This window comes from Cyprinodon tularosa, unplaced genomic scaffold (assembly GCF_016077235.1).
Source record: "Cyprinodon tularosa strain WSP-4 unplaced genomic scaffold, ASM1607723v1 ctg136, whole genome shotgun sequence".
NCBI lineage: Eukaryota > Metazoa > Chordata > Actinopteri > Cyprinodontiformes > Cyprinodontidae > Cyprinodon > Cyprinodon tularosa.
Window position 1 is genome coordinate 1,343,343 of NW_024038178.1, and position 27,829 is coordinate 1,371,171.

Here is a 27,829-nt window from a genome sequence, read left to right on the forward strand (position 1 = left end):
TATAAAAGGAGCAGGCTGCTTTCATAGTATTCACTACTGCTTCATCTCAGCATCCTCCCTGCTCTCTTTAGCCTGATCATGGAGAAGCTGGACTTCAGCTCAAACAAAGCCAACAACTCTGGTAAGTCAGGAAATACACACATTTTTTCCAGCTATTCTGATAGAACATAAACATACAGCATTTTGATATTTTCCTCTTTTAGGCTTGAATCATTATGGAAGTTGTATCAGTTTCAGTTTCTTTTTTATATTTATTTATACAATTGAGTATAACTATGTTTTAGCTTTTCATCTTTTCAACCTAAAACATCCTAGATGTTGTTTCTGAGCTTATGTTCTTTATTTCTACATTTCAGTACAAACATACAAATAAATTTTCTTTGTTACAGGTACAAACTTATCAAACAACAACGAGATGAGGATTGTTTTAGTGGGGAAGACTGGAAGTGGGAAGAGTTCCTCTGGAAACACCATTTTAGGGCGACGGTGCTTTGAGTCGAAATGCAGCCCCAGATCACTGACTGTGGATTGCTCCAAATGTAACACAGCTGTTGATGGTAACCAGATCGCTGTTATTGACACACCTGGCCTGTCTGACACCAGGTTTAATGAGGATAAAACAGTGAAAGATTTTAGCCTCTGCATTCCTTTGGCTGGTCCTGGACCCCACATCTTCCTGGTGGTCATCGCACTGCACAGGTTCACTGAAGAGGAAAGGAAATCAGTCCAAAAGATTCAAGAAATCTTTGGAAAGGATGCTGATAAATACAGCATGGTTCTCTTTACTCATGGAGACCTGCTTCAAGACACCACTATAGAAGAGTTCTTGGAAGAAAGCTCAGAACTACAGGAACTTGTAAAAACATGTAACGGCCAGTATCATGTGTTCAACAACAATCAGAGTGATAAAAAACCTCAGGTCACTGAACTGCTCCAGAAGATAAAACATATTGTACATAAAAATGGAGGAAGTCACTACACCAATGAGATGTTCCAAAAGGCTGAGAGAGAAATCCAAGAGAGGAAACAACGCCTGCTGAGGGAGAAAGAAGAGGAGATGCGAAAAGAGAGAGAAAAACAAGAGAGAGAAATAGAGGCACAGTATCAGAGAGAGATGCAGAAAATGAACGAGATTCTTAGAGCTGAGAGAGAGAGAGAGAGGGAGAGAGAGAGGAAGGAAAGAGAGGAAGAGAGAAGAATGGCCCAGCAGAAGCTAGACGAGCAGAAGAAGAAGGAGTTTGGGAGGCTAAAGGAAGAAATACAAAGAGAGAAAGAGCAGAGACAAATTGAGATGAAAGCCATGATGGATAGGATGAATGAACAAAAAGAAAGAGAATTAAGACAGCATAAAGAGAGGCTGCAAGCCCAATATGAAGCAGAAGCCAGAAGGGCAGCTCACTATCAGAGCCAGACGTCGCCTGAAGTATGTGCTATACTGTAAATATTTCACAGAAATCATTGTGTTCTCTTTCTCCCACAGTCTCCTTTAGACTGTCTTTCTTTTTACTAGTTGAATAAATGTGCAGTTTTCCCTCTCTTGAACTCCAGCTTAAGGTACCTGTTATAATATTCCACCTGAATAAAGATATAGATATAATCAGAGATTTACAAGCAATCCTATCATGCTCTAAATGGGAAATAAATAAAATAAAACTGAAAAATCATTTTTATGGCCAAGGATCTTTATTTATACCAGAACTGAACAGCAGGGGGCAGCAAAATACACGAAATAATTACAAATGATTCTGACTTTCTGGGTATATAGTTGAACAACCTTAAAGTAGAAGATATTCAGTCACATAGACTTTCCCTCTTTCTTTTTCCTTTTTTTGCCTACAGAGTGTGTAAAACACCAAGAACAGATGAAAGTTAAAAGGATTTGTTTGTAATGTTGTAGATCCTGGAGTCAATGGATTCATGCAGCAGTCCTGAAAAGGTGATGGTTAGAACACCTTAGGTTGAATTTGTATGTATAGGTTTGATGAGATTTAGTCTTACTTGTCAGCTGATTTATATCTGTGAAGGTGGTAGGCAGTGAATAATATCAATTCAATTCAATTTATTTCTATAGCGCCAATTCACAGCACATGTCATATGAAGGCACTTTACAGTTCACCAGATCATACAGTCAATTAATTGAATGTTTACCATCTTTTCCAAGAAAATCCAGTTGATTGCATCAACTCATTGACTCAAATGCAATCCCTCACACTAAGCATGCATGCAGCTACAGTGGAGAGGAAAAACTCCCTTTTAACAGGAAGAAACCTCCAGCAGAACCAGGCTCAGTGTGAGTGGTCATCTGCTGAGACTGGTGTTCAAGGATACAGAACCAGAGATACAAAAAGCAACCGTAAAAGGCGGCCTGGTCCAGAAAACACACAGCCAGGCAGACGAGCTCCAGGCCAACTGCCATGTCAAAGTATGAAGAGAGCACATCCAGCCAGTTGCGGTCAGAGAAACAGGAAACTGGAAAACATGCCGATCTCCAACATCTTTAAGCAAGGGTGTTGATGGAAACAGCACAGCTCTCCAGGATGGTGTTACAGCCAAACAGGAACATAAGAGGCAAAGGTACTATGGGAAAAAGCAGAGTGAGCATAACATTAGACATTGAACTAACAGATTCTGCAGAATGGGAGAATAGAGACAGAATGAAGCAAAATGATGAAATGGGGGTCCCTATATCCTCCAGAAGTCTAAACCTATAGCAGTGTAACTATAAAGATAGCTTAGGATAACCTGAGCCACTCTAACTGTAAGCTTTATCAAAAAGTTTTAAGTCTACCCTTAAAGTAGACAGGGTGTCTGCCTCACGGACTAAAATTGGTAGTTGGTTCCACAGGAGAGGAGCCTGATAACTTAAAGAACTGCCTCCCATTATACTTTTAGAAATTCTAGGAACCACTAGTAAACCTGCAGATTGAGAGCGAAGTGCTCTATTAGGAACATAAGGAACAATCAGATCTCTGATATAAGATGGAGCTTGGCTATTTAAGGCTTTATATGTGAGAAGGAGGATTTTAAATTATATTCTGTATTTAACAGGAAGCTAATGAAGAGAAGCCAGGATAGGCGAGATATGATCTCTCTTTTTTAAATTTTCATCTGAACTCTGGCTGCAGCATTTTGGATCAGATGAAGGCTTTTAACTACAGTTTGTTGACTTCCTGATAGTAAAGAATAATAAAGGTTTATACTTTAATTTGTTTTTGGAGCACATACTTTTTCACTTTTACTTGAGTAAAGAGATCACGTTGATACTTCAACTTTTAGCAGAGTGTTTTTAAACTGCAGTATCTATACTTCTACTTAAGTAACAAATGTGTGAACTTTTGACAACACTGATCATATTCTAGGTAAACAGGACCAGCTGCTCTGCTCATCATAGTGAGCTCATAAGTAGCTTTTTTTCTTGCTTGCTGGCCTCTAAATATCCAAACTGTCTGAGGGGCATTGGAGAAGGGCTGGGTAAGACACAAAAAGAAATAACTTAAATAACAGCAAAGTCCTTTTCCTTAAACTAAAAAGAAAACCAAAGGACAAGACAGGCAGTTGCTTCCTACGTAGGAAACCTGGGAAGGTCTCCTACATAGAAAAAAGAAAGAAAAAAAAAACTATCTTTATTTCTTTTCTCCTCTCTGCCATTCTCCCAGATCCACAGTAGGTTAGGCAGATGACGATAAATTAGACTGTTTGGGTCAAATTCTGATTTACTCTTTTGTTAGACATAAGCTTTATCTAACCCTTCAGCTGTTTTGGTAAATCACATCCCCACTGAATTGTGTTTGCTTTATACTAATCTTCTGAATAATATATATTTTATCAGATGGATGTGAAACGAACACTGTTATCCACAACGCAAAGAACCAAACCCCTGGTTCTGTATTGCAGCCACAGATGCATTCTAAGATTGAATAACAAAACAAACCTTTTTGATAACATCTTTATTAGCTATATAATCAGTTATATCTGTAGCTAATCATCAAAGCTATAGAGCCGTAAGAAATTCAGCTGGTGAACTTTGGAGTGTGTACCTGCAGATTGTGTGGAACAACCTTCAACAGACAGATAACAACTTAGCAGGGAGATAATGCCTAAAACGCTGCATTAAACACTTTCTCTGTTCCAAGCTGAGTCTCCTCTGGCTGAAGGTGAGTTTGATGTATTTGACTTTCTGAAGACTTTTATCACATCCGCTTGTTTCTTCATGTCAGAAACGAAGAGATAAAGCTTCCGAGATTGATTATAGAACACAATTGAACAGAATATGTGAGAATAAAACAGGTTTCAATGATAAGTTTGACGGTATAGAAAGAACCAACGTAATGCTTGCTCAATATTGTCTGATCAAACAACATTATCTTTATCTTATTTTTTCTATACAGAATGTTTTGTAGATGAGGTGGGGAAAAAATACTATGATTAGTTTAAAGATTCACAGCTTTAACATCAGGAAATTGGGTAACACAGCAATAAATCAATCTTGAAATAAATATAACCTGTATTGGTACTTAGAAAGTACAACTGTAAAACATCAAAAACGGTTAGACAATTAGTTTTAAAGCTCTACAAGTTTGAAAGTTTTATCATATATATGTTTTTTTAATTTAATAGTTTACCTAACAAATCTCCAAACAAACCATTTTTTTTTTGCAACATTAACCTATTTGGCTCTCACCACAGCACAAATACATTCATTTATCTTTCGTTTAGCTGAGGTTTTTGATTCTCCTCTCTATAAAAAAGAAAGTTTTAATCAGCTGCTGCTAATCAGAGTTACTCATTAAATTATCATTATTGATTTTAACGCTTCCGCAATATAAAATATGAGGTTCAACAGTTTATTGCATGAAGCGCACAGGTGTGTGTTTGCAATATGTGAAGTGATGATCCAAAAGAAAGGAATGTCACTTTGCATTTGTCTGAAAAGATATATTATAATTTTTTGAAAAGATATATTATAATGCTATTATTATAATCTTCCTGGGAGTGGTTGCTACAGTAAATTCAGCCCAATAAATAAAATCTATTGTACAGACCTTGACCTTGAAAACTAGAAATCATGCAGGACAGCTAGAGAACTGATATGTATGACCAGGTGAAGGGAAAAGAAGAATTTTCCCTCTAAAAGCAACATAGTGGCAAAGATCAGGTATGTAAATCTGAATCTAAAAGATGCATATCACCTTTGGAGCAATGTCCACGTTTAAAGAAACCCAACAGCATCACAACAAACCTTCTTCTACCTGCAAAGCATCGAACAAAGGGAGAGATAGTCGTTTTGTCTTGATTAAAAGGTGCAAGAACAGACTTTTTTGCAGTTTTGAATTAATCTTAAGGACTTTTTTTTGCATAGCATTAAATCAAACACTATCCATCAAACAGCTCAAGCTTGGCACTAATTTGGTTGTCAACAGGACTGTGATGTAAAAAAAGAATAAACATGACATCATGGCCTAGTCAAAGTTCAAACCTCAACCTGACTGAATTCCAGTGGAACCTCAGAGAGCTGAGCCAAAAGCTAATAAAACTACTAATAAAATAAAACCTCCACAGAGATCTGAGCCCTCAGAGATAAAATCAGTAGAAGAGGCTTTGAAGGAGGTTCTACAAGCTTTTCTCTATGAGTGCATGTTTAGTTCTAAATGCATAGTTTCAGTATTTTGATATATGAGACAAAGTATTCATCACCACTGCAGGCTATCAGGATCATTCTTTTTTTTGAATCATCGTGTTGGCTAATTTATTCAATTAAAGAAAATAAAACTCACTAAAGTTTATTGATAATTCCTTTTTTCCCCTTTTTCTTTTTTTAAACACAATCAGGCACGATGGCAGGCAAGAAGTGTTGTAGACTTTCTGCCCTTCAGGTGGTGCTGATCGTTCTGCTCGTCATTGTGACAGCTGTCTGTGTGGCACTGGCTGCAGTGTTGATTGTCAAGACAAACAAAAAAGGTAAACAAACAAACTGCTAAAACAGTATAAGCTGTTTCCTGTAAAAACAGCAGAAGCGTTCAGGGAACAAAACTGTCGCTTTTATTATAATTTTAAACCTGAATAAATTCTCATATAAACATTACACTACCAAAACTAAAATATATTTCTAAATCTAAAACAGTCTTAAACATGTTTATATGGTGTTTACACAGACACATAACAGTTTGCTTCCATTATTTCTTCATTAAAACACAATGACATTTATTTTCTGTCTTAAATCAGGATGAATCAAATTGTTTCAAATGCTAAATTAAATATTCATAACCTGTATAGTGCTTCTGGATAGATGCAACCTGCATTTTGTTGCTTTGTACTTGTGACAGTGTAAAGGCAATAAAGTTGAATTCTATTCTATTCTATTCTATTCTAATAGGTAGTGAAGTATAATTTAAGAAATTATTTTCACACCTTGTTAAGATCCAGAGATTAACACGAAGTTCCTCAGTATTTAGGTTAATGGTCATTAGCTGTTTATGTTAAGTCAAACATTTTTGACACCTTTACAAGATTCTTAAAATAATTTGCTGGAAATTGCGCCCAGTTTTCCTCAGAGAACTGGTGTAAGGTGACTTTTCTAACACAAAGTTCTTCCCACAGATTTTGTATTAGACTGGGATTAGAGCTTTGCAATAGTTACTTGTTTAACTTTAGTTAAACAAAGTCAGGCAGTTTGTCTAACTATTATTCCAGTATGCTTTGGGTCATCGTTAAGATATTCTTTAATATTTTCTTCAGAATTCTATCTCTGACCCCATATAACATAACAGACTGGTTGTTATGATCATACTTCAATTTTAGTTTCGTTAGATCAAAGGAAATGTCTCTAATTGGTCGTTTTCCCTAAGTCTATTTGTTACTGATTATCTGGTTTACCTGTAAGGCTGAGACAAGAGGCAACTTTAATAAAGTTAATTTATACATTCTTCTGTTAATAAGTCTGTCTTTATAAAGATGCAAAACAGGTTTATAATGTAGGTTAATAAAAAGATTTAGCTAAGTTTATCAAAAGTTCAGTTTATGTCTAAGAATGACTGCATTTTACTTTTTTCAGATGATTAAATAGTGTCATTTTTACAGCCTTTGAGTTTACCCAAAATCAAATTCAGATTAATGATAGAATTTGTGAACTTCATTAAACATTGACTGCCTGACTGCTGCTACTTTCACTGAACTGTTTCAGATAATCACTGGTTAATTTTTAGCTGCTTGAGAAGCAAAAAATTATTTAGAGTAAGGTGTTAAAAAAAAAAAAAATCAAAAGATTTTCAAATTTTCTTTTCCCTCAGAAACCAATCCTCAGGGTACACCTTACCTGATAGGCGTCGGCCGAGCAGACTGCACAGGACCACCAGCTGAAATCCCTCTGGTCGGTACAAACACACTCCAAGCACTTCATTATTCAGTCAGAGAAATTTTACTAGTTTACAAAACAGCAGACAACAATTGGTGAAGAATAACAACTCCCAAACCCTTTCTAAGGCATTCCTTAAAAGATTTCTTACAGAAAACATCCTTTTAAATTGCATTCTCAATAGTTATTTATTTTATTGAAGGCTTGTTGATGGCTTTAAAAATTGCAACATATGCTTTCAAACAAGTTAGAGGAAAATTATTACCGTATTTTCACGACCATAAGGCGCACCGTACTAAAAGGCGCACTCTCAGTTATGTGTCCCATTTCTGTATTTAACACACACATAAGGCGCACCGGACTATAGGGCGTGTTTTTTATATACAGGTACACAGTGTTGTGCCTGAACGCGTTCATTGAACGAAAGTTCATGAACTCGTATATATTTTGGGCAAACGTGAACTGAACGTACTGCATTATTTCCTGGTGAACGTTATTGTGAACTCGTTCATTCTGGTGTCTGTGAACGGCACGCTCTCTCAGTTCAACTCCGTTCAATAGGTTGCCAGATTTCTATAGAGCCCTCCAGGCGAAACCCCGGCTAAATCACACCGTAAACAGGCCTTAAGATGTAGCGGGGAAAAACACCCAATCTGGCAACACCAGCTACCAGCGTCGTAGCCTACAGCCGCGTGCGTCATCAAAACAAAATGCAGCGTGGAAGCCACAGCAGCATGGAGGCGACTTAAAACAGGTTTATGACCAGGTGGTCGGTGAGGATGATGGCAACAAGTTTGCCCGCCGGCTTTCAGTAAAAAAATCCGCACTTCAGTAACCTTAAATTCCTACCTCTACGACGGAGTATTAGGGCCATACATGAAGAGAAAAAATATTTTTGCCATGACGAGATTAAACTCGACATGTCGACTTTAAAGTCGACATGTCGAGAATAAAGTTGAAATGTCATGTTGAGTTTAATCTCGACGTGTCGACAATAAAGTTTAAATTAGTTCAAGAGAGCCAACCGCTGCACAGGATACATGCACAGAATCCTATACAGTTGCAGCACGTCAAAGACTACCTTCACTCTTAAAACGCAGACTGCAGCTGTGGAGCGCGGTTGCTCTTTTCTCCAAACTTTGGAATGTCGAGATTAAAGTCGCCACGATATATCAACTTTATTCTCGAAATGTCGACTTTAAAGTCGACATGTCGACATGGCAAAAATATTTTTGCCATGTCGTCATGGCAAAAATATTTTTTCTCTTCATGTATGGCCCTAATATTTCGTCGCATACCTCAGCCTGGTCCCTCAGTTTGTGTTAGTAAAATCTTCTTGAGCGGAGGTCTTCAACAGGGGATCTGCGACCCCTAGGGGTCTACGGAGGTACTGCATGAGGGTCTGCATGGTTAGTTGATATTTTTATATTCCCCCCCTGCATTTTTTTCCCCCACTAATTGAAATGTCTTTAAATACTCATTAACATGAAATCAACACACTGTAGTAAACAGATAAATGGAGGCAGAAGATGTCTTTCAGTCATCAATGCTCACATTCAGCGACACACAGGAGCTCTTTCAAGCTGGGCACCGTTTCCTTCACAACACCTGTCCCATCAACCAGGAATCAGAATCAGAAAAACTTTAATAATCCCAGGGAGAAATTAATTTCTTTACATTACTCCATCTGTAATAGAGTGACTATAGGACACAATTTCATACAATATATATAAATAGGGGGTCCCCGCTCCATCTCGCCATCAGTTTGGGGGTCCTTGGTCTGGAAAAGAAGACCCCTGTTCTTGAGGGTTTTACTATCCATGTAACTTGTTTGTTAAACCTGCCTGGTATAATTTTCCAGGATTCCAGTATTCCTTTTTAGGATGTATTGAAATGGAATTTCAAATGGAAAAAATTATTAAAATAAAAATATAAAACATTTGCACCTTAAAGAATACTTTCCTATTTTTCTTTTAATAATTACTCATAAAAAAGACCATTCAAGCAGCACATTTTTCCTGATGTTTTTGAGAATATACTGTAGGGGTGAAAGCTGCAGCTGCTACTAGTGTGAAGTGAATGGACAGCAACAAAGCATTAAAGCAACAATGGGGAAATGCTGTCCCCTCAATGCTAATGTAAACCCTGGTTGGATAAGGATTCAAAACTGGATATGAAGATGAAATCTGACGCACAGTTTCAGTGTTACAACTGATAAAATAGTTGCTGTCTGTGGTTCTACAGTAGGCTATGGTGTAATTGAGCAATATATGAAAAAAAAAGAAAAAAAAGAACTATGAACTAGTTCGTTTTTTGGAATTGTGAACTATGAACTGAACTGGTTCATTTTAAAATGTGTGAACTGAACTTTGAACTAGTTCACGTAGAAAGAGAACTTTCCCAACACTGCAGGTACATGTCCTCTACTACCTTTAAATAGCTCTACTGCATATTTAAAAATACAGCGGGGGCAAAACTGAGTATGACTGTGCTTTATTCATGTATTTATTACAAAGTATTAATCAAACCTAGCAGCTGGCCGTGAGACAGACCAACATCGCAGATGACACAGCGCTGTGATCATTCCTAAATTAACTTAAAATCCTGAAACCTGCCGACGGAATATGTTTGCTTTTATTGCCGGTATCCTGGTGCCTGCAGTTTAAATTTTTTAGATGAAAAACACCTGCCAGCTGCCGCGGTGAGGCTGCTGTTGAAGGGATTTACTGTCGGTGCACCGCTGGTATGTGGGGGTCTGAGCGCCTCCGACAGAAATAGTATAGGCACGATAATAATCTGGATGAACTGACTGCAATTATTAAGTTTTCAGGTGGACTTTCTCACTTAAAAACATATTAAAACTACTTTATTCCCACTGATCACAGCAAATATAGCTGCAAGATTTAGATTATTTAGATGAAAAAACACCTGCCAGCCGCCGCGGTGAAGAGGAGGAGACCCGCCCAGAGGCTGCTGTTGAATTAAGTTTTCAGGTAGAAAAATAGAGCGGGAGCAAAACTGAGTATGATTGTGCTTTATTCATGTTTTTATTACAAAGTATTAATCAAACCCATCAAAGTCATCATCCTGTGTTTCTGAATAAAACAGCTGCGCTAAATCAGACATGCCAATTTCCCCTTCTTCGCTGTCAGAGTCACTTTCCGTGCAGCGCGGCTCCTCAGAAATAATGCCGGCTTTTGCGAAAGCTTGAACAACAGAGCCAGCAGACACGTTAGTCCAAGCATCAACAATCCATCCGCAAACGGTGGCGTAACTTGCCCGGCGCTGCCTTCCACTTATCCTGAAACTGTGGTCTCCATCTGTCATCCATCGCTCCCACGCCGCTCGCAGCCTTACTTTGAACGGCTGCTTCACACCGATGTGGAGCGGTGGAAGTTCCTTTGTCAGACCCCCCGGGATAACGGCGAGCACAGTATCCATTTGATTCACCTTTTTTTTCACATCGGCTGTGAGATGGGCACGCAGCGATGGTGATGCGTGGAAAAAAGCACCTGGTCTCCTTACATACACCTGCCTCAGCCACGCTTTCATCATCTCCTCATCCATCCAGCCTTTTTCATTTGCGTTAATATCATATGTAATCAGAGCGCTGTGTCTGTCTCGCTGTCAGCTCCCAGATCAGCTTCTCTGATTGGTTGATGCGGCGCGTCCAGCAGCAAAACTTCAATTTTTCCATCTCGAGCAGCAGCAGCGCGATGCGCTGCGCCTGCTGCTCAAAAACGCGCTGCGGGACCTTTTGCTGCGCCTATACGCGCGTCAACCATTGACTTTGCATGTAAACTCGCTGCTTCTGCTGCACCTGCTGGGTCTGGTTCACACCGATGTCGAGCGGTTGAACAGCGAGCACAGCGTTAATTTGTTTCCCCATGTTTTTCACATCAGCTGTGAGATGGGCACGCATGGAGTCACATATTAACAGCAATGGTGATGAGTGGAAAAAAAACACCTGGTCTCCTTACATTCAGCCACTCTTTCATCATCTCCTCAATGAGGTGGTCTCAAAAGTCGCAGTTACAACACACATAGGGCGCACCGCACCAAAGGGCGCACCGCACATTTTGAGGGGAAAAAAAGACGTTTAAGTGCGCCTTATAGTCGTGAAAATACGGTATATTGACTTTATGTTGGGCATCAAATATCTGGAAGTTTGTGTCAATTTATATGATTCCTATGATGGATCAGGTGGATGGGTTCAGGTCCAATAACTACCTTGAAACTCTGTTTGTGGGCTACTACTGTCCTCTGATGGCTGTTCTGGAATTTACAGGCTTTTTTGTTGTTACTGGGTGTAATATTCTTCAAATACACCAAGGGCCAAAAAAACAAATTTTCTACAAGCCGAAGGCCAGACTAGTTAAATGTTTATTAAAACATATTGAAATGAACATAGCCTATTGATCTAAGACCTAACACATAGATTTAAAAAAACAAAATATTAATATCAATATTATTAATAAACTTTTATGATATGAATACATTTATTAAGATAAATACATAAATGAAAGTGCATGCATTATATACTGAAAATACATTACCATGCTGCTCTATGATCCTACCGATCACTGCTTTCAAATAGTAAAATAAGAAAAAAAAATCAAATCAGTTGTATTCTCTCTCATAGCTCTTATTTGCATTTCTCCCTGAGTCTATTTAACTGAAAAATATAAATAAATGAAATAAAATACAAAAAAACAATACTTCCTTCAAAGAAAAATCAAGTCTTGTACAAAGACATGTAAAAATGTTGTGATTAATCACGGCAGTGGATCCAGAATTCAGCCAGAGGTTCTTTAAAAGAGGAATTTATCAAACAAAAAGCAGAGCAATACCAAAAAGGACCGAAGAATCAAAAAGACTACAGACTACAGGTGTCAGCATAGGCTGATTGGAGCCAAAATAAAAGGAGCCTGGATGGAGGGAGGAGCGAAGCTGATCCTGCAGAAACGCTGCCCAGCGAGGGGCAGGTGGGATCCCCCAAGCTCAACAAAAGGAGGAAGAGGGAGTTTGGTGTGTGATTCAGAGCATCAATTTGGTCTTTGGCAATGTTTTCCAACACAGCTTCTGACTTCATCCCAGATTGGATTCTTAAAGGAAAATGCCGTGTTTTTAACATTTGACATTATTACATCATGTTCTACTCACCGATATGAGTTTTGTATCATTTAGAGCCGTTCTGAAGATATTCCGTTATATCGGTTATATCCAAGTAACATCTTCCTATGGGCAAACTACTTGAAAGTACAAACTAAACTGTTCATAATGTATTCTTTATGGTAGGCCAGCATTCATAACATGTAGGCGAATCACTGTCCCCCAGACATCCGCGGTAGAACATGATGTAATAAAGTAAAATCAAGGGCCCAATGTAAAAAACCCGGCATTTCCCTTTAAAGGGGGAAAAGCAAAAACCAAAACAATCCAAACATGCAAAGCACAACAAAAAACACAATCATGTTTTCCCCTGGGAATATAGTGTTGGTGCTTGCAACACAATTGCACCAACACTACATTGCCCACAATGCAGCGGTAGCCCACAAAGTCAAAGCAGGGCGCACAATCAGTAGTGGCCTGGGGGCCGGTTCTAATGGTAATTACATATCATCCAGGGGGCCATGGATAAACAGTTTGCGGGCTGGATCCGGGCAACGGGCCTTGACTTTGACAGATATGTTCTAAGGATTCTGATATTCTACAGTTGTTTAAAGTAAGCGAGTCAATAGCTGGACAACCACATTAGAGATAGTCTGATCTTTGTCTTTCCCGGCTTAAATATATTCCTCTTTGATCTAAACATAATACTAAATTACTGCTAATAGGAAATTTAATAAACTTTGTATCCTAAACTATGTGACATATTTACTTTAGTATGCAAATCACTGTGTTAATGATAATGACAGAATCCCATGCAGATATGGTTCAGAGTAATCCCGAGGTCCTATACTGTCAAACCTGACCATGAAGAGGGTTTCTGTCCCATCCTAGACACCAACAGTTGTAATAAAACAGTAATGATACAGAAATTGATAGCAAAATCTGTCTGGTGTCACGGATTCATCCTGGTGTTGGTTTAATATCAGTTAGTTATCAGCATATTATAGCAAGCAACACTTTAGGCTTTCGTAACATGCTAGCACATCTAAGGAAAGTGTTTGTCACCGGAAAGTTGACAACAGAAGATTAATCTGCTTTGGAAATCAAACTCCAAAGTCTGCAACAGAGCCTCTTTATCTGACTGGGTGTGTCGGCCTGACAACTTTTAAGGTATATCAGCAGAAGTCTTTCATAACACAGCTCCACATAAGTTACCAAAAGAAAAAAAGAAAAAATTGTGGATATGCTGGAATTTTCAAACGAGAGATATGGATCAGAAAACATAACCAGACAAAAAACATCTTTATCCGATCTACAGCAGGCAGAAAGATGCTGCCATTCTGAAGGAAGAGGTAATTTCTCCAACTGAAATATAGTTTCTCGCATATGTGCCATAAAACAGGTGTCTTCTTTCGAAATTATTTGCATCAAACATGTTATCCCCACATTATGACACCATAAAATCAACATGCCCGCCCTCTTCAACTCCACCTGTTTGTTAATCCACTATGCCAGAGAAGACAGTCAAAGTAGAGACACAAGCATTGCGCACTACTGCCTTTATTTCTTTAACCTCTTACACCCTAAGGGTATATAAATAAATTTCTGCCTGACAAAAACACACAAAAGTAAATAACTTATAGCCTCAAAGCTATTAGATTTAAGAAGAAACTTTTGGTACGTCTGTAAAGGTAAGATGTCATAGAATCGTTTTCTGGTGTCAGCACCATTGTAGCTCTGACCCTGCCTGAAATATTAGGGACAAAATACAAAATATTTTGCATTTTTTGAACCTCGCCAAAATTTTCTCTGAAATAAACATTGCAAAACACTACCAAAATATTATTTATAGCACAAAAAAGTAGTACAGACTTTCAAATCTAAATGTTGTGTAAAAATATACCAAATTTGAGATGAATGATATTTAGATGAATCATATTTATTTTAGAATGGTATTAGTGAGAAATTTCTTAGGCGGAGAGGCCATTTTGGCACATTTATCCATAAATGTCACCAAACTGTGCCAAATATGTTTTTTACATCAATACTGGGGGTTTGGTAAAACTACGAGGTCATGTAGCAGCTGGACCCGCCGGTGGGTCCGTAGGGTTCAAGGGGTTAAGGTGAAAAGGTGGACCTGTAATAGCGAAACTTAGCTTTAATCTTCATTTAACAAGACTATTAAAGCATATATCTGCTCCAATTAAGTTTTGTCCTTTGTATTTTAGATGGGTTATGCAAACTCTCAGCAGAAAGCTGCAGGGATACACACCCGTCTTTACAGTCGAGCTTTCATCATCGATGATGGGAGTCAGAGAGTTGTATTCGTCACTGTAGATGTGGGGATGATTTCTCAGAGGCTAAGACTGGAGGTAAATAAAACACATGTGTTATTCCATGCACATATTAAAGATGAAGCACCGGTCTTTCTTTCTCAGCTTATTTTCAGGGCTTCCATATGGTGCAGACTATTACTTTCTCTTCTTTTGGTTTAAAGCAAGTTTTAAAAGCAGAAACTACAGTCTATTATATTCTACACAGGTTTTGTTTTAATTAAGAATCAAGAATCTCTATTGTAATACCATGATAAAAAAAAATCAAGCATATTTTGTAAAAACATCCATCTGAATGGGAGCAGATAGGAGAAAGCTGAGGTGGTTTATGGTTGACCCTGTAACGACTATTCAACAGCCAAACATAAGTTAACAAGAGTCAAACATTATTTCATATTGAAGGCCTACCATGATGCTTTTAGAGCTTCATTTTGAATTTCATACCTGGTCCATTATGGAATTAAGGTTCTTCTATATGCCCTATGTTTGCAGGTTCTAAAGGCTTTGAAGGAGAAGTATGGAGAGTTGTACAGACATGATAATGTTGTCCTGAGTGGGACACACACCCATTGTGGACCAGCAGGTTATTTCCAGTACACCCTTTTTATGCTTGCCGGTAATGGATATATCAAGGCATCCATTGAGCCACTGGTCAGCGGCATCGTAAAGGTTTGTCTCTAACTGCACAAGGGATCTAGTCTGCGTCATACAATGATGAGTGGTATATGTATTGGGCGGCTCTATGATCAGAGACTTATAGTGATGAAAAGTTCAAGAACTTTGGAGAGTAGAGAAAAAAAAATCCAGCCTGGACCTTACCTGACATATTGTATTTCAGATTCTTTTTTTCTTTAATATTTTTGGACTTGGATGAAATGTTTGGATAAGAAAACACAAAAAGATTTTAAATCGTATAATGTATAATTATCATACTGTATAAGCTGGGTAGTACAAAGCTCATAAACATCTTAAATTTTATTTCAGAGCATTGACATTGCCCACAGTAAGATGAAGCCAGGCAGGATTTACAGAAACAAAGGAGAGATATACGACAGCAGTCTGAACAGAAGTCCTCACTCCTATCTGAACAACCCAGAAAAAGAAAGAAGCAGGTATGAATGGATGATCTTTTCTCAACTGGTTTTATTGCTTTGCCTTTATCTTGATATCCATCCATCCATCCATCCATCCATCCATCCATCCATCCATCCATCCATCCATCCATCCATCCATCCATCCATCCATCCATTACAGATGGATGGATGGCCGAGGCGCCATCCATCCATATATATATATATATATATATATATATCTATATATATATATATATATATAGATATATATATATCTATATATATATATATATAATATTCATTGTTTCATGTTAGCGGGTTAGGACATAAAACTATTGTGTTCAAGTAACTACATATAATACCAAAAGCGGTTGCATTTTTTTTTTTCAGTGAAAGCAGTGAACAACAACATAAAAAGGCAAACCTACATTTATTCTCCCTTGTTTAAGATGACACAACTATTACTTCTCTTGTTCCACATTTCAGGTTCCCAATTCATATAGATACATGCTGTGGTGGAATGAATATCTGCTTTACATTGTAATTGTTGCTTCCTGATGCTACATTCACACCAGATGTGCTTTGGGCAGCTGTTTCATTTTTGATGCTTGCACACATTAAGGTCAAACACACATCAAGAGAATCTTTGATGCTCCTGAACACATCCACTAAAGTGTGTCCGGATGCATCTGATGCTTCTGCTGCTCCTGTGTTCCATGACAGAGTTTGGCTTTGCTATATTTTCTGTGACAAATGGGTAAAGGTAGTTTTTATATGTTTAAGCAAGAAAGTCTACCTCAACAATAGTCAGTGCAGTCAGTTCATCAAGATTATGATCTTGCCTCAAAATATTTCTTTGCTGTGAGAGTTGCTCAGATCCCCACGTACCAAAGGTGCCGGTGTGCTGTCATTGGGCATCATCAGCAGTAGCTGGGGGATTTGACCAGTGTTCGTCACGGCTGGAAGTAGATGTTAGCATTTTTCAGGTATGTAGTACAAACTGAATAATAAAAGCAAACATATTGTGCTGGCAGGTTTTGACATTTTACCGTATTTTCACGACTATAAGGCGCACTTAAACGTCTTTTTTTTTCCTCAAAATGTGCGGTGCGCCCTTTGGTGCAGTGCGCCCTATGTGTGTTGTAACTGCGACATTTGAGACCAGCTCATTGAGGAGATGATGAAAGAGTGGCTGAATGTAAGGAGACCAGGTGTTTTTTTTCCACTCGTGCCCATCTCACAGCTGATGTGAAAAACATGGTGAAACAAATTAACGTTGTGCTCGCTGTTATTCAACCGCTCGACATCGTTGTGAACCGGACCCAGCAGGTGCAGCAGAAGCAGCGTGTTTACATGCAAAATCAATGGTTGACGCGCGTATAGGCGCAGCAAAAGGTCCCGCAGCGCGTTTTGAGCAGCAGGCGCTGCGCGTCGGGAGCGTTTAAGCATCTGCCAACGCGCTGCTGCTACTCGAGATGGAAAAATTTGAGTTTTGCTGCTGGACGCGCCGCATCAACCAATCAGAGAAGCTGATCTGGGAGCTGACAGCGAGACAGACACATCGCTCTGGTGACATATGATATTAACGCAAATGAAAAGGGCTGGATGGATGAGCAGATGATGAAAGCGTGGCTGAGGCAGGTGTATGTGAGGAGACCAGGTGGTTTTTTTCCACGCATCACCATCGCTGTTAATTTGTGACTGCGTGCCAATCTCACAGCAGATGTGAAAAAAAAGGTGAATCAAATGAACGCTGTGCTCGCCGTTATCCCGGGGGGTCTGACAAAGGAACTTCAACCACTCGACATCGGTGTGAACCGGCCGTTCAAAGTAAGACTGCGAGCGGCGTGGGAGCGATGGATGACAGACGGAGACCACAGTTTCAGGATAAGTGGAAGGCAGCGCCGGGCAAGTTACGCCACAGTTTGCGGATGGATTGTAGATGCTTGGACTAACTTGTCTGCTGGCTCTGTTGTTCAAGCTTTCGCAAAAGCCGGCATTATTTCTGAGGAGCCGCCCGGCACGGAAAGTGACTCTGACAGCGAAGAAGGGGAAATTGGCATGTCTGATTTAGCGCAGCTGTTTAATTCAGAAACAGAGGATGATGACTTTGATGGGTTTGATTAATACTTTGTAATAAATACATGAATAAAGCACAATCATACTCAGTTTTGCTCCCGCTCTATTTTTCTACCTGAAAACTTAATTCAACAGCAGCCTCTGGGCTGGGTCTCCTCCGGTTTCACCGCGGCGGCTGGCAGGTGTTTTTTCATCAAAATAATCTAAATCTTGCAGCTATATTTGCTGTGACCAGTGGGAATAAAGTAGTTTTAATATGTTTTAAGTGATAAAGTCCACCTGAAAACTTAATAATTGCAGTCAGTTCATCCAGAATATCACCCTGCCTATATCTGTCGGAGCCGCTCAGACCCCCACATACCAGCGGTGCGCCGACAGTAGAAATCCCTGCAACAGCAGCCTCTGGGCCGGGTCTCCTCCGGTTTCACCGCGGCGGCTGGCAGGTGCTTTTTCATCCAAATAATCTGAATCTTGCAGCTATATTTGCTGTTATCAGTGGGAATAAAGTAGTTTTAATATGTTTTTAAGTGAGAAAGTCCACCTGAAAACTTAATAATTGCAGTCAGTTCATCCAGATTATCTATTTCTGTCGGAGGCGCTCAGACCCCCACATACCAGCGGTGCACCGACAGTAGAAATCCCTTCATCAGTAGCCTATAGGCCAGGTAGCCTCCGGGTTCACCGCGGTGGCTGGCAGGTGTTTTTCATCTAAATAATTTAAACTGCAGGCACCAGGATACCGGCAATAAAAGCGAACATATTCCGTCGGCAGGTTTCAGGATTTTAAGCTCTGTCATCTGCGATGTGTCTGTCTCACGGCCAGCTCCCAGGTTTGATTAATACTTTGTAATAAATACATGAATAAAGCACAATCATACTCAGTTTTGCCCCCGCTGCATTTTTAAATACGCAGAAGAGGTATTTAAAGGTAGTAGAGGACATGTACCTGTATATAAAAAACGTGCCCTATAGTCCGGTGCGCCTTATGTGTGTGTTAAATACAGAAATAGCACACATAACTGAGACTGCGCCTTTTAGTACGGTGCGCCCTATGGTCGTGAAAATACGGTAAGTTAATTTAAGCGTTAATAGACAGTTTCAGAGGAGAGATCATAGCGCTCTGCATCAGCAGTGCTGCATCCGTCTCCCTGCCAGCTCCCAGATCAGCTTCTCTAATTGGTTAATGCGGCGCCTCGGGCATCAAAAGTAAAAATTCCAACTCCAACATCTGCTGCTTGCAAAGCTCGTCACATACCTAAGCGACCTCAGATGTGTCAAGATGCGCTTCTCCTGTTGCTCTAGATGCGCTGCAGTTCCTTTTAATGCACCTTAATGCATATCAACCATAGACTTTGCATGTAAACCAGCTGCTTCTGCTGCTTCAATCCAGTGATCTCTATTTATTCACTGGATTGCTGATTGCCCGAAAAAAGTGAAGCCACCGTCCGCCATGCTGGTGCTCCCCACTCCCATGTTCAGCAATTGGTTAAAAAAAAAACCAACAAATTGTCGGTTGTGGGGAGTCGTTTCACAAAAAAGTGGATGTGCTAACCAAGAAAATCCATATATATGCAAATGTAACCTATAGTATAGTATGTAGCGTAACATTAGTCTAGCTATTTCGGACTGATTCCAAGACATTGACTGAGTTAACCATTGACATTGTGTCTAACGTTAGAAAATTGAAGGTCAAATACATAAAAAGTAATTCACTGTGTAATGTAACTTTAGTAAAACTATATATTTTATTCTATAATTTGATATATATATATATATATATATATATATATATATATATGAATGCGCAAATAGAAAACTGAATGCGCAAATAGAAAACTACTACAGCATGAACAGACATGTACTTTATGTGTAAGATTAAATTACCATAACAATTAAATCAAAGCCTGTATATTACATGTACATCATCAATTTAGCACTTTAAGCACATTCGTATTATTATCCTCCATTACCCACATTAATGTTAATGCGATGGATTTGTATATGTCATATTGCATGATTTAGAGACTTTATTGACTTCATAATGACTATGCAATGTGATCTGCCTATTTTTTGTTATAAGTTGAAGTAATGTAATTATGCAATGAAACAGCAAGTGTGTGTCCAAGTGATGAATTTATCTTTATTTCAAAAGTCTGAAGTTCCCCTGAAAATGAGAACATCATCGTTGTCCGATGCTGCAGCCCACATATTACTTACATTGCAAGCAGTCTAACTAGGGAGTACCAATATGGCAGCCGGTGGCTTCACTTCAACCCCGTACTACCAACAGGCAATCAGCAATCCGGTGAATAAATAGAGATCAGTGCTTCAGTTGTGTGCGGTGTGAACGTAGCATCAAAGTTTTAACTCCCAGCTAAACACAGGAGAGTCCAATTCTCCTACAAAATCCTGCTTCTAGAGAATTGACCAGCACGTTAACAAACTATATTATATTAAAAACTAAAAATTCTCCTGGTAAACTAATTTGTTTTTATTTTTTGGGGGGTGTTTAGCAATGCTTCGCCTTGTGGGTTTTCTCTACCATGACACAAAACATATTTATCTCTGAATGATTTGAATTTGTTTTTAAGATTATTTTTATTATTATTGAACCAGCCTTTAGCTGTGTTATAGTAATTGCTCACACAAGGTAAATTAAACTACCTGAAGGAACCAAGGATATCTTAAACCTGCTAAGAATTACAAAGTTAGTCTTACTGATCTGTGTCGATACCAATAGAGAGATGAGACCTAATATGAGAGAAAAGCAGCTTTGCTTTTTATTCAACAAGTCCTGCTTTAATCAACTTTTGAAGAAATTATTAATGAATGCTGACATTTATCACTTCAGGTACAAGACGAACACAGACAAGCAGGTGTTGGTGCTGAAGTTTACAGATCTGGATGGTGATGGGATCGGTATGATCAGGTAGAAAAAAGATTTTTAGATTATATGATGAAAACTAGAAACTTTGTCTTCTTGTAAAAATTAAAAACAAGTTTAACAAGGTTAGATAATCTGTTTGGGTTGTTCTAGATTTTTGTATGAACAACTAATCAGAACCTGAACTGCTATACTTCAGAGAAAAGCCCATCTTATGTTTGTGATGGTATCTGTAAATAATCTGCTATATTTCACTCTGAAATATGCATTAAATAAATGCATCAGATTTCCATCTTTTCAGTGTAAATGGGTCGAGAATCCCGACTCTTCTGTCTAACTTCTGTAAAACTGATATATATGTTGATAATAAAACAAATGTATTAAGAAATAAAACAAGCAGATCCTAGCTACTTTTTGGTCTAACCATCTTACTTATTTTCTGCCATAAAGTGTTATGTTTCTGTCACAATAGATCATTACTTTTCAATTTTTTTCTAAAACAAATGTGGAGCTTTTTTTCATGTCAAACAACATTTTTATTCCCTGGTTCAGTTGGGTGTGAATATAGATAACTGTTAATAATCTTCTCCTTCTTCTATTATCACAGCTGGTTTGCTGTACATGCTGTCAGCATGAACTACACCAATCGCATGGTGAGCAGTGATAATATGGGTTATGCTTCCTACCTGCTGGAGAGTGACAAGAACCCTGGAGAGCTACCTGGACAGGTACTGGAATAATTTTTCCGTTTTTTAATAGTAAAGCTTTTAATTACTTTTTTGTGAACCTTATTTTGTAAGGCCATCTCTCACCTGACTACCCTTTGTTATAAATAGCTGGTAACTTACTTTTTCTAATAATAGATATTTTTTCACTTTTATTTTGCCAGAAGTTTTCTGAGGTTGTTTGATTACACTCTGTCCGAAATGAAGCTTAAAATTGAGAATTTCCAGTTTTGGCCCCTTGACTCTAGAACTTTAATGATGCTATTTATGCTCCTTTAAGTATTTGTTTAAGAAGCAACCAGCGGCGTTAATGTTTTAATTGACTCCACTGCATCTTACCTACTTGAAATCCAATGAAAGACTATTACTTTTACATTTAAGCTGAAATAATATATTTCTCTTCTTATTATTTGAAAACATATATTTGAAGCTTTTTGATCATATCTTTTTGTTCAGGGAGGTTTTGTTGCTGGTTTCTCCTCCAGTAACCTTGGTGATGTCAGTCCAAACACCAGAGGACCTTATTGTGTGAACACTGGGCTTCCCTGTGACTATCTTAATAGTTCTTGTCCTATCGGAGGGGTAAAAAACAATCATGCATATACAGTACAGAAATAGACAACAACAACTGCTGACAATATTAGCTGAACTTTGTGTTTATCCCTTTCAGACTAAAATGTGTCAGTCGTTTGGGCCAGGAGCAGACATGTTTGACAGCACACAGATTATTGGTCACAACATCTACATGAAGGCTAAAGTAAGCTGTTAAATTGGTAACTAAAAAATATATATCGGTTGTAATGAAGAATTAGTTTACTTTCAAAGAAAGTATACTGGTTATATCACTGTTCTTAAGAAAATGGCTGTCGATGTCTGCTGCTGCCCCTTACAGGAGCTGTATGCGAACGCAGTTGACGAGGTCACTGGTCCAGTTCGGTTTGCTCATCAGTGGGTCAACATGACAGACGTGACTGTTAAGATCAATGACACGCACACGGTCAGAAAAATTACACAATATTCGCTTTATCATGACAATGTAGAACAAGACACATTTATTGGAGAAGTAACTCTCTTAGATCATACAAGTCAAGCATCCTTTACTGTCTGTCTATCTGTCTGTCTGTCTGTCTGTCTGTCTGTCTGTCTGTCTGTCTGTCTGTCTGTCTGTCTGTCTGTCTGTCTGTCTGTCTACCTAGGTCAGTACATGTAAACCAGCTATGGGTCACAGTTTTGCTGCAGGAACAATAGATGGAGGAGGAGACTTGAATTTCACTCAAGGTATTTTCATCTTATTGCTATCCCAATGTCTCTGATATGTCAGTCACATTTTTAGTCACTAAGCTTCTGTCTCTCACTGTGTGTGAAGGTGCTGTTGAGGGAGACCCATTCTGGGATGGGATTAGGGATGCTCTGCTGGGCCCACCATCAAACGAGACACAGAAATGTCATCATCCCAAACCAATTCTGATCAGCACAGGCGAGGTGAGGCAGAGCAGATATAAAGTCCAAACTTGTTGATTTCTTTAGAGGATTCCACCTGTTGCCAAAGTGAAAGCTTGCCTCTCTAACTATGCTTGGGAAGGTTCCCAGTCATCCAGGTCATAGTTATTCCAAAAAAAAAAAAAAATTAAAAGAAATCCAATGGACTTTGTTTCCAAGCTTGATGACGTTTTGCTCCCCATCCAGGACGCTTTTTCAATTCAAAATGTCAGGAACAGTGTTTAGTTATTTCTGACATTTTAAGTGGCCCCCCTTTCAGACATTTATGGGGCTAACAATGAGAAGCTAAATGACCCCCATTCCAAAGGGGTGGACCCATTTGTCTGTTCCAATTAGCATGTTTTCAATACAAAAACAAGACTTTGTTGGGCTACTGTATAAAACCTCGAACTCAACACTATTCCTGGCATTTTGAATTGAAAAAGCTTCCTGGATGGGAAGCAAAACGACTTCTAACTTGGAAACAAAGTTTTTAATTTTTCTTTTTTTGGACTGACTAACTAGTTTAAGACTGTTCATGTGAAGTTTCAGTCACCCTGAAATGTTTGTCTCTCCATTGTGCAGATGAACTGGCCCCTTCCATGGCATCCTCAGATTGTGGATGTTCAGATCATCGTCATCGGATCTGTAGCAGTTCTAGCTGTCCCTGGAGAAATGACGTAACATGTTTTACTTACATTTTCACTACCAATAAGGAAACTGAATGAACACTCACTTTGTTGATATGACTGTTGCTTATAGTCTGTATTTCTGTGGCTGTTTCTAAAGCACTATGTCAGGGAGGCGTCTTCGAGAAGCTGTCAAAGAGGTGAGCAGCATCAAGGACACTAACATTGTAAAGCTTATTACCAGGCATTGATCTAAAGATCTTACTATGTTGTTTATCAGGAGCTGAAGTCTTCAAGTACTTTCAAAAACACAGAGGTGGTGATTGCTGGACTTAGTAACATCTACACTCACTATATAACCACCTACGAGGAGTACCAGGTATGTGTCTGCTGAGCCATCAGAAATGTGGTCTTTGCATCACTTTGAGCTAAGGGAACAAATTTTGCTGATGTTTCACCACGAACTTTATAAACTAAGGATTTTGTAGTCCTGTTTTTTTCACCAAGCAAATGTACGCCTGCATGTTTCAGGTGCAGCGTTATGAAGGAGCATCCACCATCTATGGCCCACACACGCTCACTGCTTACCTGCACAAGTTCTGTGAACTAGCCAAAGCCATCGTCCAGGTGTGTTAGGCAATCAATAAGTTTAATGCTTTAAGCATATGGATATTTATCCATTGATCCTTTCCTGGTTCTTATTGCATCGCCGACACATTTTTCATTAATGTCTAAGCTTAGCCATCATCTAAAGGTCGGAGGAAAAGGTAGGTATCAGAATCAGAGGACCCACATAAAAGGAGCAAAAATCTAGTATGAATAAAAAAAAAAAACAAAGCAGTAAATTGCAAACTACAAAAATTAGTTTCCTAACCAAGAGAAACTGACTTGAATTAAGAATATTGATCTTAGAAGTTCAGATATTAGATGTTTTCACTTATTAAGGCCCTTTATTAATAAGATAATTTTACTTATATTAAGTTATTATATCTAGAGCACTCTTTGATAGCTTTTATAACTTATCTTATGTAGATTTGATACAAAATCAAGTTATATCATGCATGCAGATACCAAAACCAATGATTAGTAAGACATTTTTTCTTGTCTTAAGTTTTTAGTCTCAAGGTGTGATCTTCTACACTGGAAACACGATCTAGAAATAAGTAAAAAATTCCTTAAGTTAAGTGTATTTACCCTTAATTTCAGTAGGTAAATGAGATGGTTTGCCAATGGAATGAGTATTTTTACTTTTAAAAATAAGATAAATACAGTAAATCCTCTAATATTGGCCTGTACTGTATTCCATTAGCGGCTGGGTCTCTAATAATGACCTGTCTCGCTGTCGGTGGAGGTAAATAATGCACTTGAAATAAGACAATGCAATTTATTTTTCTTATTTTAAGCGTAAATTGTCTTGTTCTTGTCCTTTATCCAAGAACAAATGCACTTATTTTAAGAAAAAATTACGTATCTAGATTTCATTTTTTTCCAGTGTAGCATAACCGTTTGCTTATCAGAAAACGGGAATACAAGTAGCAAAGATGGAAGGACAGCTAAAAACTAAAAACAAGGTTATGTTGGGAATGTGCCCAGGCTTTGTCTATGTTTCTAATTTAAAAATTTTACAAATTGATGTTAAGACATCTAGATTTTGCCAAAATGAAAGAAAATGGATAACACACTGAACATTGGCAGTATCAGTTTATTTGCTCTTCTCTGTTTTTTCAGGACAGAGTGTCAGAGTTGCCAGTTGGTCCTGAGCCTCCCTTCTTTACAAACGTTTTTAGTTTAATGGGTACAGCAGCGGCGGACGGGAAACCTGAAAACACCAGCTTTGGAGAGGTTCTGGAGCAGGTTCTTCCACTCTATAGACAGGTAGGACACCTGAATGGTATATTTCAAAGATTTTTAGGCCTAATGCCGGTTTTGTTTCTCTGGGTCTGTAGCTGTCATTCTTATGTACCTTTAATGACTCCAAAAATAATTCACTGACTCAATAAATCTTTTACTGTTTTAGCATAAATTATCTAGCAGCTCAATCGTTTAATTTCTTACCTTTAACTTTTATATAAGGCTTGTTTTAGGAGAACAATTGTTACATGTTACAAATTAATCCAAAATATTATATGTAGCCTAATTAACTGTCAATATTTCTCCAATAAAATGAACACAGATATTAAACCAGCATTTCACCGTGACAACTTTATTATACTCAAAGTAAATCCAACTGTGAAGATATGGTTAAATGCGTATATGCTATTTCAGTGTAAAATTAACTGCATTTCTGTCTTTTTTTTTAGGGAGATGGAGTCTCAGTCACATTTGTTGCAGGAAATCCTCGGCATTCAGGAGACATTGTAAGGAAAAAGCATTTTATTTTGAAATATTAGAGTTTTCTCAATTTGTTTCCCTTTGTTCTATAATGTCGATTGTCTTACAATTAGCTTTTCTTCCTCTCTTACCTCTTTGTTTCTTTGTTCCGTTGCAGAGAGATAAAACATTTGTCACCGTGGAAATTTATGATAACAGAACAGAAACCTGGGAGGTTGTTTACAATGATGCATCATGGGAGACCAGGTTGGTTTACATACAAATATTTTAGTGAACAAGGAGATCAAACCCTTAAATCTGAAATCACATTTGGAGGAAAGCAGAGTGGGGCAGCGGAAGCATGCTGGGCCTATAACCCAGAGGTCGGTGGACCGAAACCACCAGATTTAAGCCTGCTCAAAAATGAGCAGTGACATTTTGGGGGAGTAGCCGCCTAGTGATTACAGTATAGGGCATAGAGCTTGGAATCCTGAGGTTCTGAATTCGAGCCCCACTCCCACAAGACTGCCGCTCTACTGTAGGTCTCTGAGCAAAGACCCTTAACCCCACACTGCGGCCCAGCACCCCACAATGGCAGCCCACTGCTCCCCAAGGGGATGGGTTAAATGCGAAGGTAAATTTCTCCAATGTGAGATCAATAAAGTTCAATTATTATGATCAGGAATGGAATATTTAGCCATGGCTCAGTCAAACCATTCTGTATGCTACCCATTTAATCAGAAATGGGATTTGTTTCTTGTTTCAATTACCAGCCTAGGGTCCTTCTGCATGGAGCATGTTCTCCCCATGCATGCATGGATTATCGCTGTGTACTAACGTTCCTTCCACAGTCTAAAAATAATAATATAAGGTTAATTAGTGACAGGAAATTGCCCTTATAAGGGTGTGGATATGTGTGATAACATTCATACATGGACAGAGAGTCACATCATTCTATCGCCATCAAGCATGTTGCCCTGTGAGAAACTGCTGATGTGTCCATGGTGCACCCAGCCTTTCAACCATTGACTGCTGGAGATAGACACCAGCCCCCCTGCGGAAGAAGATAGATGGTTCAGTGTAGAGGTTGTTTTTTTTCTGATCTAGTTAGGTTTGGTCATCTTCAGGAGGATTAAATATAATTTTGTTTTACCTGATTTAGTGACATTAATGTACAGCTTTTAAGCTGGAAATGCTTGAAATCTTTGTCTTCTGTTTGGGCACATGTTATTTAGGGACGTTGCATATTTTATTTGTGGGACAGACCATAAATTAGATTTCACTTAAGTTTCTGAAAGCTTGAGCCAGAACTGAACCCCAGTTATTTTTGCAGGTTTCACTGGCTGAAGGGTTCAAATCGAGAGAGTAACGCCACAGTAGAATGGCACATCCCCCAATCAGCTCCTACTGGCTTCTACAGGATCAGACACTTTGGGCATTACAAAGAGCTGCAAGGCCTGAAACCCATCATCACACCATATGAAGGCTCATCCGATGTCTTCACAGTCACGTCCAACTATTATTACTCAGATAATTGACTTGTTCACAACCACAATTCCACATCATAGGAGAACCAATCGCCTCGTGGAGCCTCTATAAAACTTTCAGATTTATTTCATCAACACCTCAGAAAACTTTGCCCTGTATATTAAATGAATGAGCCACAGCAAAATTTAAAACTGCCAGTTTTTTTTTTTTTAATAAGTTATTAAATATAAACCCATATCTTTGTATTTCAATGAGTTGTAAGTCATGATTCTATTTCTTGTTTGTGGTTTATGCATGATTCGTTTCCATATAAACATATTGAACCTCATATTTCCTGTTTCATTTTAGCAGAGTACATCCAGTTTC

General features: G+C 38.5%; 2 protein-coding genes across 2 annotated transcripts; both read left to right on the forward strand.

Annotated features, from left to right (window-relative positions):
- LOC119778620 (GTPase IMAP family member 4-like) lies at positions 1 to 1,681 on the forward strand. The gene is made up of 2 exons (XM_038277950.1): positions 1 to 121; positions 390 to 1,681. Exons 1-2 carry the CDS (start codon positions 79 to 81, stop codon positions 1,439 to 1,441), a joined length of 1,095 nt encoding a protein of 364 aa, XP_038133878.1. The 5' UTR covers positions 1 to 78; the 3' UTR covers positions 1,442 to 1,681.
- Positions 1,682 to 4,051: 2,370 nt separating this feature from the next.
- On the forward strand, positions 4,052 to 27,791 carry asah2 (N-acylsphingosine amidohydrolase 2). Its single transcript, XM_038277953.1, has 21 exons — positions 4,052 to 4,154; positions 5,830 to 5,958; positions 7,287 to 7,366; positions 14,692 to 14,835; positions 15,289 to 15,465; positions 15,781 to 15,908; positions 20,800 to 20,877; positions 21,440 to 21,560; positions 22,014 to 22,139; positions 22,228 to 22,314; positions 22,450 to 22,554; positions 22,754 to 22,835; positions 22,924 to 23,039; positions 23,622 to 23,716; positions 23,826 to 23,865; positions 23,946 to 24,044; positions 24,197 to 24,292; positions 25,394 to 25,540; positions 25,966 to 26,022; positions 26,154 to 26,242; positions 27,309 to 27,791. Exons 2-21 carry the CDS (start codon positions 5,835 to 5,837, stop codon positions 27,511 to 27,513), a joined length of 2,196 nt encoding a protein of 731 aa, XP_038133881.1. The 5' UTR covers positions 4,052 to 4,154; positions 5,830 to 5,834; the 3' UTR covers positions 27,514 to 27,791.
- Positions 27,792 to 27,829: the final 38 nt, after the last annotated feature.

Bases quoted from the DNA above. Each gene is read 5' to 3' on its own strand.
- LOC119778620 (XM_038277950.1), top strand. From the start codon at position 79: ATGGAGAAGCTGGACTTCAGCTCAAACAAAGCCAACAACTCTG. The intron at 122-389 runs GTAAGTCAGGAA...TCTTTGTTACAG, and splicing joins AAACAAAGCCAACAACTCTG to GTACAAACTTATCAAACAAC.
- asah2 (XM_038277953.1), top strand. From the start codon at position 5,835: ATGGCAGGCAAGAAGTGTTGTAGACTTTCTGCCCTTCAGGTGGTGCTG. The intron at 22,315-22,449 runs GTAAGCTGTTAA...TGCCCCTTACAG, and splicing joins ACATCTACATGAAGGCTAAA to GAGCTGTATGCGAACGCAGT. The intron at 23,717-23,825 runs GTAACATGTTTT...CTGTTTCTAAAG, and splicing joins GCTGTCCCTGGAGAAATGAC to CACTATGTCAGGGAGGCGTC.